The sequence below is a fragment of the Hippocampus guttulatus genome, chromosome 10 (genome assembly GCF_054856545.1).
Source record: "Hippocampus guttulatus isolate MCC_2025c chromosome 10, RoL_Hgut_1.0, whole genome shotgun sequence".
NCBI lineage: Eukaryota > Metazoa > Chordata > Actinopteri > Syngnathiformes > Syngnathidae > Hippocampus > Hippocampus guttulatus.
This window is the reverse complement of record NC_141270.1, coordinates 19,244,540-19,262,302: the sequence shown is the minus strand read 5'-3', so window position 1 is coordinate 19,262,302 and position 17,763 is coordinate 19,244,540. Positions and strand designations below refer to the sequence as shown.

Below are 17,763 nucleotides of genomic sequence, written 5' to 3'. Positions count from 1 at the left end.
AATAAATTATATGTTTATCGTACATGTGACAAAACAAGTAACAAATTTTTTTTTATTTGTGTGAAAAGTTCCACACACAAACAAGGCCAAACAATCCTGAAAAAGTGACCAAAAATAAAGAAAGAAACACTACACAAACTGCTGGAGTCGCAGGAATTATTCTCAATATATATATATTTTTAAGAAAAGTGATAGGACAGAATTTTCAGACAGAAGAGGAATATTTGACCAGGACTGCTGCTAGTTGTCAACACGAGTAACTGATGCTCTACCGGAAAAAATATTTTTTGCATTTACAGATAAAATAGTAGTTCAAACTATAATACAGTAATCCCTCGTTTATCGCAGTTAATGGGGACCAAAACCACCCGCGATAAACGAAAAACCGTGAAGTAGCGACCGATTAACATATACATTAAAATAAAATTGCCCCGCGTGGGCCTTTGCGCTTGAGCAGAGCGCACTAACACACACACACACACACACACACACACACACACACACACACACACACACACACACACACACACACACACCACGGGCACACGCGCACGTGAGCACACACTCGAGCGCATACGCACACACACACACACACACGGGCGCGCACGCGCGCGTGCACACACACACAGACACACAGGCCAGGATCCCGCTGGGAAGATGTGTTTATGATTAGTCAATTAAGGATGATTAGACAATTAAGGATGGAAGAGACCTGCCTTTGTTCTTATAAGCCTCCCCTCTCTCTCTCTCTCTCTCTCTCTCTCTCTCTCTCTCTCTCAGCCACACACACACACACACACACCCGCTCAAAGAGTAACCCACGTGATAAAACAGAAAGAAGATGCAGCGATCACTGTATACTGCAAACTAGGATCCCAAAACAGCTTTTTATGGATTATCCGGCCAGTGTGGTCCATTTTTCACTAGTCAAGTGTGAAATAATTTCAGAAAATCCATTCATCTATCCATTTTCTGATCTGCTTATTCTCACAAGAGCCGCGGAGCGTGCTGGAGCCTATCCCAGCTGTCTTCGGGCAGTCGGCGGGGAACTGGTTGCCCACCAATCGCAGGGCACACATAGACAAACACCCATCCGTCACACATATGGACAATTTCGAGTGTTCCATTAACCTGCCATGCATGTTTTTGGAATGTGGTACGAAATCGGAGTACCTGGAGTAAATTCACGCAGGCACGGGGAGAACAAGTAATGAAACAAACTACATTAAATACAGCATGAAAGTATAAATTCTATTTCATAATTTGACTAAGTAAATGTTTTCCCGAAGTGAGATCCTGGCAAGTGACACACCGGGAAGTGTAAGATCACTTCAAGGACAACAATAGCAGTGCTCAATATGGAAAGTGTACAATTTGATTTGGAAAGCAATGTTTCAAACTTATCTGAGGGGATCCAGGTGTTAAAAGAGTTTTCTTCAAAGCCGTGGCATAAGGCACATTACCTCTGCTCTTCACCACCCAGTTGCCAACAGTTTGAATGTTTTCGTACATGATTCCATCCATGCACATGTATAATATTTGGAATCAAATGCTTTAATGAACAACAGCTAGAGTTATTAATTGATTATCACATCTCCCTTTTTTGCAAATCAGGTTAAGAAAACAGGTCTTCTAAATGCTTGTAACAAAGAATGCTCGTCGAGTGCATCGCCGAATAACACGATAACAATAGCAAAGAGCAGTTAACGGGACAATCAACAATGCAGTTCAATGGCTGACTGGAGACTCGGCATGCTTTGAATGACGTCATTCACCGGAGATTGCCGAATAGAAGCATTTTGTTATTGTTGCGATGGGTCTAACCATGAACCTGCGTGGGTTGCGTGAAAAACAATCAAATAACGAAGGTATGCTTAAAACACTTTTAGCCTTCAATAATACTCAAAAGATGGTTGGCCAAGTTTACTTCAAACTTGACCTTTAAATCACTACATATTCTTTTGTGGGGAGGGGCTCAGGGGAGGTGGAGTTTTTACATAATTTTTATGATAATACGAGTGCCAAATTTCGGCCCATTCAAGTGTCCCTTTAAAATACATTCAAGCTCGTGCTACAATATTATGAAAAAAAAAAGCCTTTGGGTGGCCCAGTAGTCCAATGGTTAGCGTGCCGACCTCACTGAAGTACTCGGTTCAGTTCCAGCTCTGGCCTGCCTGTGTAGAGTTTGCATGTTCTCCCCGGGCCTGCGTGGGTTTTCTCCGGGCACGCCAGTTTCCTCTCACATTCCAAAAAAATGCATGGCAGGCGGATTGAACACTCAAAATTGTCCCTCGGTGTGAGTGTGAGCACGAATGGTTGTTCGTCTCTGTGTGCCCTGCGATTGGTTGGCAACCGGTTCAGGGTGTCCCCCGCCCCCGAAGACGGCTTGGATATGCGCCAGCACCCACCGCGACCCTTATGAGGATAAGTGGATTGGAAAATGGATGGATGGATTAAGAAATTATTTACTGTATTTTCGGCTCTATGAGGCACTTCGGAGTGTAAGGCACACCTTAAATCAGGGGTGCCCAAACTTTTTGGACCGAAGATCTACTTTTCGATCAACTAATCTCACGGGATCTACCCTTATCGGCACGTGCGCGCGTGCGCGCGCGCGTGCACACACACACACACGCACGCCATGTTGAGAAACAGCCTGAAACTGAGGCATGCAATGCACTTTTGCAGCCTGTTAACTATTGTAGCTCACATGTACCATTTTAAAGTGCTTCCCTGGGCCCTCCTAGATTCCTATTCTTTGCCCGTGCCCTCGGTGAATTGTACACGAAGCAAACTCTGAATGAGAATAATGACGATAAAAGATAGAGCGCAACAGCTCTGAACACAAGTTGCAATTGCAGACTGCTGAGCGCTAACAACTTCCGGTGACGTAATCACGCGCCACCGTAAATTCAGGATTTACCTGCTTTATTTTATTTTTTTAAATATTTATTTTGTGAAAATGAGACTGATAGGATGATTAGGGTGCAGCGTACATTAACACAAAAAAATATATTACTAACAGGTACAAAGACACACAAATGGTTGTTTTTTTTTTTTCTCCTCGACACTCCTCGGATCTACTTGGGACCTGTCTTAGATCTACCGGTAGATCAGGATCGACGTAATGGGCACCCCTGCCTTAAATGAATGGCCTATTCGTCTTATAATCACTAGACTATAAGGCACTACAAGCTACAATAGTGGCTGGGGTTGCGTTATGCATCGACTTGATGGAGCTTTGCTAAAGGTAATGCAATACAATACAGCTTTATTTATATTGTGCTTTCATAACCAGTGCAGCTTTAACTAAGCACTTTGCAGACATTTAAAATACTACATCCAAGAAATTCGAATATTGATCCATATATATAATGCGCATTGGATACTAAGGCGCACTGTCGTCTTTTGAGGAAAGTGAATGCTTTTAGATGTGCCTAATTGTGCGGAAAATACAGTAGATATATAGACCTAATATACAATATTTTAATTCAGTCATATTATTATAGTCAACTTCAATGTCATGAAATGTTGCATGTACGAGCGTGGTTTTTTCCCCCCCCTCTCCCTCCCTTGTTTCTTTCTGACTTTCGGGTTGAGTGAACGCTGGCGCGTTTTGGCTGCCGCTGCTCAACCCGTATTGTTTTGTGTTTTTTGTTATTGTAAAGTGTCCTTGGGTGTCTTGAAAGGCGCTTATAAATAAAATCTATTATTATTATTATTATTATAAATTCATTTATTTTATCTAACGTAATATAACAATGTACCTTGTTCTTGAGTGACAATAAAGGCGCCTTTAAATAAGATGCACTATCATTATCATTTCGAAACCCCCCCAGAAGAACTTATGCACATGCACATGTGATGAAGACTCTCATTGACTTCCACTAACAACCCAGGCTAAACTTTGAGTTGCTCCTCCTCAATGTACAAAAGCTCGCCTCCAAAGGCATCTATACGCCAATGTGACAGAGGGTCAACCAACTGCCACATCAGCACCGCAACAAGTTCACCATGACGTCCACTATGCACCTTCTGCAGGAATTATTATTGTTATTCTAATTATATTACTATACTCTAAACGTTATGTGGGTTATAAGAAAGGGGTAGGAGTAAATAACCTTTTTCTTCTTGCGACTCATTTTTGATTATGTTCAATGCAATTTAATTTTGTCATTTTCACGTATGTTCCGTCCAAAATTTTCATTCATGACAGGGCTAACTGCGCTCATGAGTACAGTAGCACACATATCTTTAACAACACGAATGAAGTAAACTAAATAAAATCACGGCAAAATTAAGGCAGATTAAAATAAAATTGAAGAAAAAGTTGCAAGTGGGCATGCGATCTTCAGCATTTCTGTACTGCATTTGATTTTTTTTTTCTTGGAAGAACAGTGAACTCTGACATTCAAAAGTAAAATTGTTCAGTTCTTATGACAAAAATGAGAACCGTTCCCCAATTATCACAGCATCATGTCTGAAGCTGATTTAAAGTCCAATGGCCTCGTATTGCAGCGTTACACACGCTTACTCTGTGCAGAAACAAATACTGAAAAAAAAACTGACATTCTGCAAAAATCTCGCATGGTGGCAGTGTGGCATTACAAAACTTCCAAAGCAAGTGATGAAACAAAAACAACTCAACAAGCGTAGGGACGTACAAGCTTCAAATGCGCCGAGTCTGAAAATCACCACAATAAATTGGTGGTGCTGATATATTTTTTCAAATGCTGAACATACATAACAAGTAACATTACACGGCGCTAATGAACAAAATGCTTCCATTAACTGCACGGCTGCCTGTCAAAACCCCATCAATATTGAATTGGTGCTTCTTCATCCAGACGTAGTCGGGGACACTGCTTTAATATAAACTCATACTAAATTATGATTGCAAGTTGTTCATATTATTGGAGGCATTGCTGCTGACTGTGGAATGTGAACCTGACCGTTCGCATTTGGATTGAACTCCAAAATGGCATTATGGACATTCAACATTTAAACTGCAGACATGACTGTTAAAATTTCCCCCTCTACTTTTTAATTCATCCATTTTGAAGATCACTTGTCCTTGAGCCTTGCCCTCTGCTGACTATAGGCCAGAGACATGATACACCCAATCCCAGTTAGTTTTTTTGACAACTTTTGATGACAACAATCACACCTAAGGAGTCTTCAGTTAACCTAATATAGAAGGTTTTGAAATGATTCAAACCCAGAACTGCTCAACTGTGAGACAGATGTCTCACCACTAGTTGAATGTGCTGCCTGTATTTAAATATAACATATTTGCATCTGCAGCATGGTGTGAATAAGAGTGTGAAAGGTTGTCTACGTCTTTTGTTTCCTGTGATTGACTGGCAATCGGACTAGGGTGTCGTCAGCCTTCCACCCTAAATTGGCTGGGGTAGGGCGCAGCTCACTAATGAGTTTATTAAACATAGTCCGAGTTATAGATAATGATTACATGAATGGAGTATTACATTTTTATTTCATTTTACATAAAACAGTCCATAATGATGTTTTAAAAAGTCTGAATAAAAGAAATGATGACTACTCAAGTATTCACAGCCTTTGCTAAATACTTGTTGATGCACAAGCTTAGCATGTGTATCTTTTGGGTAGTTTTGTTCGGTCCTCTTTGCAGCACCTCTCAAAGTCTATCAGGTTGGGGAGCACTGGTGGCACCAGCCATACTGAAAAAAATGATTAACAAGCTCCCATTTGACAATAGTGTTCTGAGTGACTTGGTGGTATTGGACTCAAGAAAGCGAGATGTGCTAGACCAGGGGTGGGCAAACTTTTTGGCTCGGGGGCCGCATTGACTTTTAAAATTTGACAGAAGGGCCAGGTCAGCACGAGCTATGGTACATTAAAAAAAAAAAACTGCATTTGTTGACAGTCCATATCAAACATCAACAGAACAAAAGCATGAAAGTACGGTATTAATATACTTTTTTAAAATGACAAAAGTGTTGTTGATGACCTATTTTAGCCTGTGCATCGCCGCAGATGGGTTGTGATCAGACCAGTAGAAGTAGAGCCATACAGAGGTACTAGGTGGTCGAAAAGATTGCCCCGCCCCCCGTGTTCTGCAACTTCAAGTCAATGCGCCACCTGGCGGTGAAATGCCTGTCATTACAAGTCCAATTGAAATGAATGCAATCATTCACATCGAACCTTAATTGTGGACCAACCTTCGGCGGGCCGGATTAAAAAGACCAACGGGCCGGATTCGGCCCGCGGGCCGTAGTTTGCCCACCACCGTGCTAGACTATCCTCATATTCTTTGGTTAAGTGATAGGTTTACTCCAGACTTTGACCAGGAAGATATCAAGGATGAATGGGAAGATTACCAGCTAATACCTGATGATCTTCTCCCACAGAAAAGCCAGGATGGAACACCTATTCATCCCGAGACATTTTGGCCTGAAATATTCAAAATGAAGAATGGATTTGGACAAGATCGATTTCCACTCATGAAAAAGATTTATAAAGTTCTGCTCAGCCTTCTTCATAGCAATGCTGATAGCGAGAGAGTTTTCAACCATGTGAGGAAAACCCATACGGAATATAAGAAGACCATGGGATCGGACACTCTCACTTCGTTATTGCAAATGAAATTGAATTGTGACAATTGCTACTCACAAGTGAAACCCTCCTTAGAGCAGATAAAGTCTGCCAAATCATGCACATCAGCGTACAATAAGCAGCACTGAGGGCACGGTGTGTGTTTTTGTGAATTGGAAAAAAGAACTGAAAGAAGTATTTGAATTGATGTATTGCATTGCAAACTTTGTAATTTGAATAAAATACTTTATTTATACAAATGATCCTTGTTATTTATATTACACTGTCTGGTTTCCGCGAGTAAATGTTAGTATGCGCTGCGCGGTGCATGTTGCAAGGGTTTTTGTTGCTTTGTAAGGGGAATCGTAATCATTTATAAGGGCAGCTATTAGCCGAGGTTGACAGGTATGTGGTGCAGACATTTTCAGATCCCTCCGGAGATATTCAATCAAGTTCAAGTCTGGGCTCTGGCTGGGCCACTTCAATATATACACATAGCGTAGGTGCCCTGGAAACCTGAAGGCATTCTATTTGATATCTTGGCTGCATGCTTAGTGTTGTTATCCTACTGAAAAAAGCAGCAGCTTTGAGATGAGCCCTGGCGGTTCCGAATTTTTTGCATTTTCTGATGATGGAGGCCCGTGTACTTAATGGGACCGACGAAGCAGCAGAAATGCTTCTGTGTCCTTCCCCAGATCCGTCGGTGCCTTGAGATAATCCTGTCTTGGAGCTCTACAGGCAATTCCTTTGACTTGATGCTTAGTTTGCGCTCTGACAAACTGCCAGCTGTGGGCCCTAACAAACTATGGACGGGTATGTGTCTAAAGTTTCCAGTCAAGTGAATTAGATGAACTCCAATTAAGATGTAGAAACATGATAAAGTGGTTCAATAATAAAGTGTACCTAATATTGTGAATGGTAACACTATGGCATGACTATTCTGATTTGTCGTTAGCATTTTCTCTTCATGGCGTACCTCAACAATAGAACCACCAAAATAAAGACAACAAAGCAGAAACAAACGTTCTTTGAAATCCACATTTTTATTCATGAGAATCTGACAGTGAAAGCTGTACTTATTCATGTGGTTAGAATACACTTTATGTGAAATTGGCGGACGAAGACGTGAAGCAATTCAAGACAAAAATAAAATAAACCTCATCCATTGAAAAATGAACAACAAAAACTACATTCAGGAGTGAGGGAGAAGATCCGAAGTGGAGCCCACCTCAAGTGTTTGACTTACTGTAAAACACGGTGAAAAAAAATACAATGCTTGATTTTTATTGGATTTCCACTTAAGTCTTAAACTCTTACAACTCAGCAACCAACAAATTGTTGAATATCCTTCTGCCAGATTCCGGTTTATCCACGACAGAAAGCATTCACTTGAGCTTTAAAGTCCAAGGGTACTTTCACACCTGTTGTTTTGCGCTCTCTGGTCGCAGTCAGCTTGTAAACACTTTAGGTTTGGCTCCTGTGCTCACAGTAAACGTTCCCAACGTCTCCCTCTTCTTTTATTCTTCTGAACCTAAAACAAATATACTCAGGAACAAGGTTTACTGTTCGGTGAAGCAACTAGAGTTTGGAATTAAAACAAACTAAAGGGCTCTTAGTGTGAAAGCATCCAATAAACTGCCTATAGAAATTGTGTTAGTGCATGATTCCATTTCACAGTTGCCTGTGTGAGCCTGCATCTTGAAAAAAAAAAAGGTAATAGCTTATATCAGTACGGTATACGGTGACGTGGTGGCCAGCTCACAGATTCCTCCACACCTCCATGTCCAGTAGCATTGAACCTTGGTTGTTGTGCGACTGCGGTCAACTTGTACAGTTTTGATCTTTTAGGACGCATGCAAAACGTGCATTGCAGAAAGGTGATCTGATAAGAGCCACGCGTGCGCTGCACGAAGCACGACCAGCTAGAATTGGCATTTCAAATCATCAAAAAGAGAACCGGACAATAACACAGAAGCACAACATGAGTAATAACAACACTACAAGGTTGCTGACTGACATCAGGCGTTTGCTGTAATTCACAGTTGTTGTTTTTGGGGGAGGGGGGGGGGGTTGTTTTGTTTTTTTAGGTTTTTGTGTGCCAATGTGTAAGAATGATGTGTGATCCACAACCCTGCTCAATATCACAATAGAGAAAAACAGCAGTAGTAGTATCCAACCCTTTCTGTGCTCTACATCCCTTGAAGACCTTGAATATAGTCTATACCAGTGGTCCCCAAACCCAGTCCGTTTGGACACAGAGACAAACCTGCGAGCCGTGAGCAAATTTGCATCGTCAGACGTGGCGGAAATTTGTACGACTCTAGCCAATCGGAGTCCTAATTCGAAACATTGGTTATGAAAGTTGAAATAAACCGAATAAAAGCCAGTAAATGAAAGAAGAAGCACAACAGAGAAAGTAATAGTTACAAATTGATGTAACGCACATCGATCGGCTGCCGTGACTTCTTAAGATGAAGCTATTTTGACAAGAGAAGTTCCACCCCTTGCGGGAAGCTGTTGTGCGTGCTATGTCGACAAAAACAAGACCGTTTCTTGTACTGCCAAACCCGTTGAATCGTTTGAACAAGTAGCACCCAAGTGATCAAATTTCAAAACATGAAAATGCGAAGAAGAGTTTGCCTGCAGACGTAACCATAAGCAGTTTAATCACTAATATCGCAGCAATGAACCCTGTCACCCTTTGCAAGTAGCGATGATGCTATAACATCGTAGGTAGGATCGTAGCTTCGAAAATGATTGTTTACATTATAGGGCATATTTATTATTCCTAATTGGCCCATTTCTTCGTAGTTCACTGTGTTATTTTATTTTACATTTGTTGTGCAGTAGAATAACACCGTTTGAAATGAATGAACGTTCATAAAATGTTGAATTACTCTGTGATTATCGTTGTTGTCAATACCAATGCTTTAAAATTGGCAATTTAAAAGCAATGAAAAAAAAAGGTTGGGGACCACTGGTTAATATATTATATAATTATATACAGAGTAATTCAAACTAAATATATGACATAAAATATGTGCATTTATGAAAACAGCCATGTATTAAAATAGGACCATTGGTCGCGAGTTGATTCGTGAGATGACTTTCATGCTGGCACATTATTTCATAGATTGCGTTGTATTGTGTACTGCAGTAATTGTTGTCCATCATGATGATACTGGCCCAAGACTTTCATGTAAAACAGAAAGAAAATTGTACACTTGACTTGTCTACACACTAAACGTCTAGACAGCACACTGGATGTGTGGAATTGTAAACGGTGACAGACATAATACGCAATTAATCAAGCTTTAAGAATTTGGCCAGTTTGCCGGAATACTTTGTACATGGCGTCTTGAAGAAACTGAGGCAAAGTAAAGAACCAGTGTTATTCTGTTCAGAACAACACTTTTAAACATATTAAGACAATTCTGAAAGATTCTTTCGTCCCTTTGGAAACAAATTTTAAGAACCCAAGTGAGGCTGAAGTAAAATAAAATGTTTACATATAGTTGTATTCAGTGTTAAGTTCAGCAACAATTACAACAGAAATAGTTAAATTCCATCTTATCAAGTACAACACTATGAATGACAGACTGACAACCTGTGTACTATATTTTAAAACGCCCCCTCCCCAGCTCCCATCAAAAAACAAACACACTGCAAATGTCAACTTTTCAAGGCACAGATTCCCGGGTTAAAAATGGAGGCAACAATAGTATTACCGTACAATATCCAGCATTTTGTGTCAGCTAAGTAGTAACGCAGTTGCAGAAACAAACTGCGGCCGCGCTTGCTGACAGTTTCCAGTCACCCGCAAGCGGTCTAGAAGATTTTCAAATTTGTGTGCCAAACACTGCAAAAACATACATTTCCTTTAAAATCAAACTTCGGACATTTTGACAAATGTAAAACGATGAAATGTGAAGAACTGCAGCATCAGTGTTTGGGACACTAAACATTTAACCCGTCATTTATTGACTGACTATTAAGATATTAGGAATGGACGTATAAATGGATGAGTGTAGAATTTAGAATTCTCTCGATGTGGAATTCATTTTTGAATAATTGCATGATGATGCACTTGAAGCAAAATGGAATGCACCATTTGGGTGGAACTAGTTAAGGTGCTAACATGACTAGCTAAGGCCTCCTTAGAATCGATTACAAGAAACTGTTACTCCTGTTAATGTCCCGAATTTCACTTCTGTGGATCACTAAAAGTTTATCTCATCTTCACACAGTGGTAAAAAGAGATATCTTACTATCTATATCCTTAAATCGAAGGTCTCCAATGTGAATTATATTTCTCAAACATCATGACGTGTGACTGGATATTTTTTGCTGATTGTACAGTATTTGAAATTTAAGAATGGATTCCCACAGAATTCTTCCAACAGGAAACAACGATAACAAGTCTTGTCTTATAGCCAGTCACCATAACCTATAGCTTAATTTGAATGGACAGTACAGAGCAATTAGTCCACTTCTCATCTATTGTAGTACTGAACATTTACTTTCTCAGACAGCACACATTAATGATGGCTCCAAACCATTTTGAAGAGGTAGGACACTGACAACATGCAAGCTGGCAGAGTGGTGTGACATGTTAAACAGAATGGAAAGGGTAATGAATGAATGACCTGTTGGTCCGGCAAAAATGTGCCATGCTGTCTCTCGTGCTGTGCTGGATGACGTGCTGACTATGAAAAGTGAAAGCACGCGCATAAAACGACTGTGGCTAAGGCTATCGATTCGATGCAAAAAAATCTGTACAATATTAAATACTGTATCTACAGAAATAAACAAAATATTTCTCTTTGTCACACAAAGGCTGTGCACATCCAAGTGGGCAAGCAACATTTCATCTAATAAGTGGAAGCATTAAAACCAAGGCAACACTAAATAGGATCTAACGGTGGTACTTCCTTGCAGCATGTTTGACATTCCTTCGACTCATTACCGATATTCAAGGACGAGTTTTTGCATGATTTTCGAAACCCCGGCCAAAAGAACAAAACGCGATATACCACAACCGTATTTTCCACACTAAAAGGCGCACTGGATTATGAGGCGCTCCTTCAATGAATGGACTATTTTGTAATTTTTTTTCATATATTGGACGCACCGCTTTATAAGACGCAATCTACAATGCATCCACTAGATAGAGCTATGCTCAAAGAAATGCCAACAGAACACTACACTACACTACACCCTGATTTATATAGCGACGATCAAATGTCAGTAAGACTTATTTCATAAAGCAGCGACACAGTTCACTTAACCAACAGCAAGTTATAACATTGACTCGTTAACATTGAACTCTCTTGCCACTGCTCTATTTCCGTGTTCAACTGTGTAACCAATCGCCTTAAGTTTGAACTCTCCGTTGTCAGCATGTCTCGAGCAAGGAGCCATTTTGGGGTCGAACTATTACCGTAATGACCATACACAAGGCGCATCGGATTTTAAGGCGAGGTGTGAGCCTTTAAGAAAATGGAAGGCTTTTAGGTGAGCCTTTTAGTGCGGAAAATATGGTAGTTTTTAAACTTTTTAAAGATGCAATGTTGCTTCACTGATTCAATGAGCGGATGTAAGCAACCAACATAGCCAGTGATCACAAAGGTACATCTGTGTACCTGATGGCTGCAGCCTTTGTCCCTTTCAAGCCTATCTGAGGGAATCCAGGTTTTTGAAGAGTTGGAGAAAGAGGAGGTTATTGGCAAGATGTATGTTGGACCACACACGTACGAGCCAGATGCTCAGGCTGTGGACTGGAGACGAAATCCATCGGGATTGGAAGAACGGTAAGCTATATCGGCTGCAGTTGTTAGCCTAGCGTTATTGTTTGCAATTCGATGCTGGGCCTTGCTGTAAATTGGGCATGATGGCATTACCGACTTGGTCCATGCATTCCTACTAGCACTGAGAGCACATGTCATAGAGGGTGCGTGTCCTGCATTGTCATTGCTAAGGTAGTTCTGTTGCGTTATTGGCCTCTCCGCACATTATGTCGGCAAGCATTGTTAGTTGCAAACCATGACCAAGGATTCCATCCATGCACTGATAAAGTTTGGATGTTTTCGTATATGATTCCATTCATATATGAGTACAATATTTTGAATCAAATGTTTTCATTAACAGTGGACAGTTTTTAATTGATTAGCCTCCCCTTTTTGCAAATCCGGTTGACAAAACAGATCTTGAGTGCTTGTAACAAAGAATGCTCGTCCACACCGGGGTGGAATGTATTATATTTTCTGGTCCATTTACATGGCTTATTCTTTTCTTTTGGCTACTCAAACAACTGTTCGCTTGAATGTGAACTGTGCATTTCACAGAATAACTCGATAACAATGGCAAAGAGCAGTTAATGGGACAATCAACGATGCGGGACAATGGCTGACTGGCAACTCGGTAGTCTGTGAATGACGTCACTTGCCGGAGATTGCCGAACAAAAGCATTTTCGTTGTTAAGCACGTTGCTGTGGGTCTAACTATGAACCTTGGCATTAAAAAAAAAACTAACGCAAGTATTACTCAAAAGATGCTTGGCCAAGTTTACTTCACACTTGACCCCTTAAGGCTATTTTCCATGTCTCAATTAACTCTTCATTGTGGAACACTTTCACGTTTTTTGAGGGGGGGGGGGGGCTGGCAGGTAAAAGCACGAGTGTCATAATACTTTGGGTTACTTTGCCATTTCATGCAGACGGTACAGTTGGATTCCCCGCCAGTTCCTCCAACCCTGCATTTGGCGTGTTCAACAAATAATGACGGTGGCTGAAGTGATGCCTGATGGCATGTGCTGACCGTCAACTACATTTGGTGAGAGTTGAACGGACGGACCCTTCATACGCAATCAAGACTCTCATCCAAATCCAATATCAACTAAACCTAAATGTGTAATTCAGAAGAGAACTAACAAGATGTATACTTGACACCAAGCCTTACTTATAAGTTCCTCTTTACTGCTTCTTTCACATAAAGCTATTTTGCAGAGCACATATACCAGAGGTACATTCAGAGCATCGGCATTATTTTCAATGCAATTAATCCACACCGAGTTTGCTTTTTTTTTTTGTTGTTGTCTTTGAGACCTTGTGTCATGATATCGTTCAGCTAATAAGAGAACAAGCATTAACAGTACATTTTAGTGGGCCGTTATAACGCCACCGCTGGATAATAATGGTTGAAGTGATCGGACTGATTTAATCGTACAATACCCCAAAAATCCTCAATTGTGAACATTTGAAATATTCTACTGGTGGGTATGTGCAGGTGAGCTGTGCCATTTCCAACGAGCTCTCTGCCTTCTACCTCAATGGCTGAGGAAGTCAATACTGGCCTTGACCGTGCGGCCGGTGGACACGTCCACCGCCATGGCCCGAATCTCGGTGTCACCAAATTGCATGAGCGTCTGGATCTCGCGGCGTGGCGCCGCGCTTTCCGTGCCACTGACATCCAAGCGAAGTGAGCCGCACTTCTTGACGCCCGACTCGCTGATGAAGCCCACTTTTTCCTTCTCGGTGCCGTAGACGTGGATGACGATGACCTGCTGCGAGGGCTTGGCCGGCGTGTAGCTACGCTTGACCATCTCGCCGAGCGCTACCGACTGGTCGGCGGCGATGAACGTGTCAAAGACGTCGGTGCACCAGCGCGTTCCGTCCTTCACCAGCAGCTTCTCGGGAGGATGCTTGCCCTCTACAAAGCGATTGAGGACACCGACGCCGTACGTAAGCGGCGAGCGGCGGACTTTGATGATGCTGGGGTCCAAACCGAACAAAACTGCGCCCTTCAGGATCGTGAGGCCGACATCGTGGGGGATAATGATGCGACTGCGGCCCTCTAGCATGTTCTGAACGGCCTGCTGTAGCAAAGCTGATTCGGCGAAACCCCCGACTAGGAAAAGGAACTTGATGTCGCTCACCTCAGGTTTCTCAAAGAGCTCATCTACAGGGGAACACAAAATCAAACATTATTTTTATCATGAATAAATGCAGCTCACTTCCCTGCGTGACATGTACGAAAAATCCATCTGGATGAGAACAAAACAATAATTGGCAGTTTTTTTTCTTAAGTTAAACATATACTAAATGACAAAGTCATGCAAAACAGTCAAATGTTCTGACTGAAATTAATACTGTATTGGCCTGAATATAAGACGGCCCTGATTATCAGACGACCCCCTCTTTTTCAAGACTCAAGTTTGAAAAAAGACTTAATTTTTATACAGAAAATAATTACAGTACATCTGAAACAAATGATTATAACGAGATATTTGAGAGAAAAAGCATGTTCGTTTGCCTCATTCAAATCACATTCGTAAATGAATGTGTTTGAATGTGTGTCTGGTGTTTGAAATGTAAATTACATCATAACTTCTCCTCAGCTGCCGGGTAACCTGGCCGATCTTCGACCCACTTTTCTCCAGATTGTCACTACGTTTCTCCATTTTCTGTTGTCTCTTCTGTTATTTTCTTCTCTTTTCCTTCTTACCGCTATTTTTTATTTTTCTTCTTCGTGCTACCACTATTTTTATTTTTATTCTTCGTGGCAGGGGTTCACTTTGGCCTGGGGAGTCAAGTTCAGCATTGGCTTCAATGTATCTGGCGCCATCTAGCGTCATGAATGGGTATAATGTCTAGACCTCGAATATAAGACGGCCCCCACTTTTTCAGTCTTATTTCAATGCAAAAATCACCGTCTTATATTCGGGCCAATATGGTATTGTGTGTACAAGTTTTAAGGGACCTAAAATAAAGTTATTTTATTCATTATAGATTTTTTTACATTAATCAGCCGATTAGTCAATCAGAATATTATTCAGACAAATATCATAATCGCCATTGGCTTCAGAAAATCCATATCAATCGGGTCATAATTACATCTTTAAAGTTTAGGGACTTGTGAGTTTTGCATGGCTATCATGAGGCAGGAAATTAACGACAAGCTGTGTTTATTGTGAAAGTAAAAAATGATTCTGTTTACCCATCCGCAAACAATGTTTACATTCTGTCAGTTGCTTTGATGTTAAAAGAAAAACTGATTTCATTACATTTTTTTGCTTTGAGTTTCGGCCGAGTTTTGTGCGATTGAGTTGAACGCCCCCACTCAATGGAGTGTTGAGGCAGCGGTACTGTGTATGCGTGTCTCACTGAAGCAGCATGTCCCCTGATGTCTGTGTTGAGCTGGTAAATTGTTTTTGTTTATTGTGATGTCAAATCATCATCATTATATTGACAAAATAGTTACATCTGGACAGCCAAGATATGGATTTAGCGATTCCTTCTATACTACTACTACTACTATTACTGCTGCTGCTACTAGTCAGGCTGAACAATTTTGAAAAATAGTCTCATTACCAGATTTTGCCCTGCAACATTGCCATTGCAATTTAGTCTGCCATTATTTTTTCCAGGTCCTCTTCGTATGTATTTGTTTATTTTTTGTAACAAACATAAGCAATAAATTAATCTGTGTTATCATGGGTACAGACTAATATTTTTTACAAGATGCACAGTAAGCCTCGAACTTCAAATTTTAGGGGCACTGGAAGAAAATTTTGGGCCGCACACTGGAAAGTAAATATTTAAATTTCCCTCCGTTCTCAACAAAAAAAAATTGTAAATTCTTGTGTGTATGTGTGTGTGTTTTTTTCCCGATCATTTTTTTTTTTTTATCGGTAGATTTACTGGTCACACAAGTGCAAGATCAAAAATGTATTCATCCGCTGACATTTAAGAGAGAACATTTCAAAGGGGCAGTCCGGAGCCCGATTACAATAAGCAATATCAAATTTATTATTCAGAAATGCTTTCGTCCTATAGTTTATCTTACATTAAAAGAAAGGGAAAAGAACCACGAATGATTATAAAAGACAGTTTATTGATCTACTTCGATCAAAACTGTTAAATTATTCAACAATCAGACTTGCCGTCCTTTCTGGGCTCACTACGACAACGGCAAAATTCTAGCAAACAAATGTGGCGTAAACACAAATTAGTAAATCGGGAATCAGATTACGGTTAAACAAGAATGCATACAAATCTGTGACTTTATCCACTTTTCACGTTTCATGACACAGGTATGTAAAAATGAGAGAAAAAAAAGTCCATAAAATGACCGGAATTAATCAGTTTTTTCCCCTCCCAAAATTGTGATATGAATTTTGTTAAAACCAACCGTTACTCCACTGGTCTTAAGCTTTTGTCATCTATTATTAACAGAAGCTTGTAACAAACATCAAACTAATTCATCGGAAAATACAAATGTTGTCAAACGATCAACCCCGCGAACAGATTTATTTCATGCGTGTGTTTCAAGTGTAGCTTACTGAGGTGTTGAATGATATGGTCGATGGTGGGCTTGAAAAGGGAATTCATAGCATCGGGACTCATTCTCAGCATCCCCTGCGATGACCATTTCACAAAATCCACACTGGAGAGAAAAGTGGTCAATATCATGAAACAATGCCTATGAATACGTTATCATTGCACAATCAATAGTCTCAGGCAAGATTACATTGAAGAGAACGGTCCAAATAATGACAAACGAGTGTTCTTGTTCGAACTAATGGAAGAACATTGACTTCATTTTTATGACCTTAATATATTGTCAGTGGAAATTACAAGAGACTGAGCTCTAACGTGAGGTACTCAGTCTAGCACGGTGTAATTTGATTCAATGCGAGAGCTTCTGCTTATGGATGTGCTCAGTTTGACACTATCAGAAAGGTAATTGTGAAATAGATGCTTCTTATTCTTGCTGCAGTTTGCAATTGTGCTGAAGTGATCTGCATCATACGACTAAAATGTGCCTTTACTCTCATTCAGGGGTGGCCAACCTGCGACTTGCGAGCCGCATGCGGCTCTTTGGCTGGTTTAATGCGGCTCCGGGCTCTCACACGACAAGTGTCGAAAACGCCTCGGCAGTGGCGATGCCATTCAAACAAGGCGCTAACTTCACAGAATGTACTATGTCAGCCTATCATCAATCCCGTTACTTGATTGACATAGAGGGCAACCAATCAGATGACTGCATCACCGCTCATGCGCAAACAAGGGCGCCAGGCGCTAAGCTAGTCAGCGAATTACCTCTGATTTTAAGGCAGGGGTGCCCAATACGTCGATCAGAATCGACCGGGAGCCAGCGAACTGGTCCCAAGTCGACTGCAATGACTGTTGC

The 17,763-nt window shown here is 40.9% G+C and overlaps 1 protein-coding gene across 3 annotated transcripts in view; it reads right to left on the bottom strand.

Annotated features, from left to right (window-relative positions):
• Positions 1-7,597: 7,597 nt before the first annotated feature.
• The window catches only part of hspa12a (heat shock protein family A (Hsp70) member 12A), a 61,262-nt gene continuing 51,096 nt past the window's right edge, over positions 7,598-17,763 (bottom strand). For all 3 annotated transcript variants that reach the window (XM_086122037.1, XM_086122038.1, XM_086122039.1), the window contains 2 exons: positions 16,913-17,016; positions 7,598-14,529 (listed from right to left, as the gene is read on the bottom strand). In XM_086122037.1, coding sequence (XP_085978163.1) covers positions 13,898-14,529; positions 16,913-17,016 — 736 coding nt within the window. In that variant the 3' untranslated portion in view covers positions 7,598-13,897. The remainder of the gene's footprint in view (positions 14,530-16,912; positions 17,017-17,763) is intronic.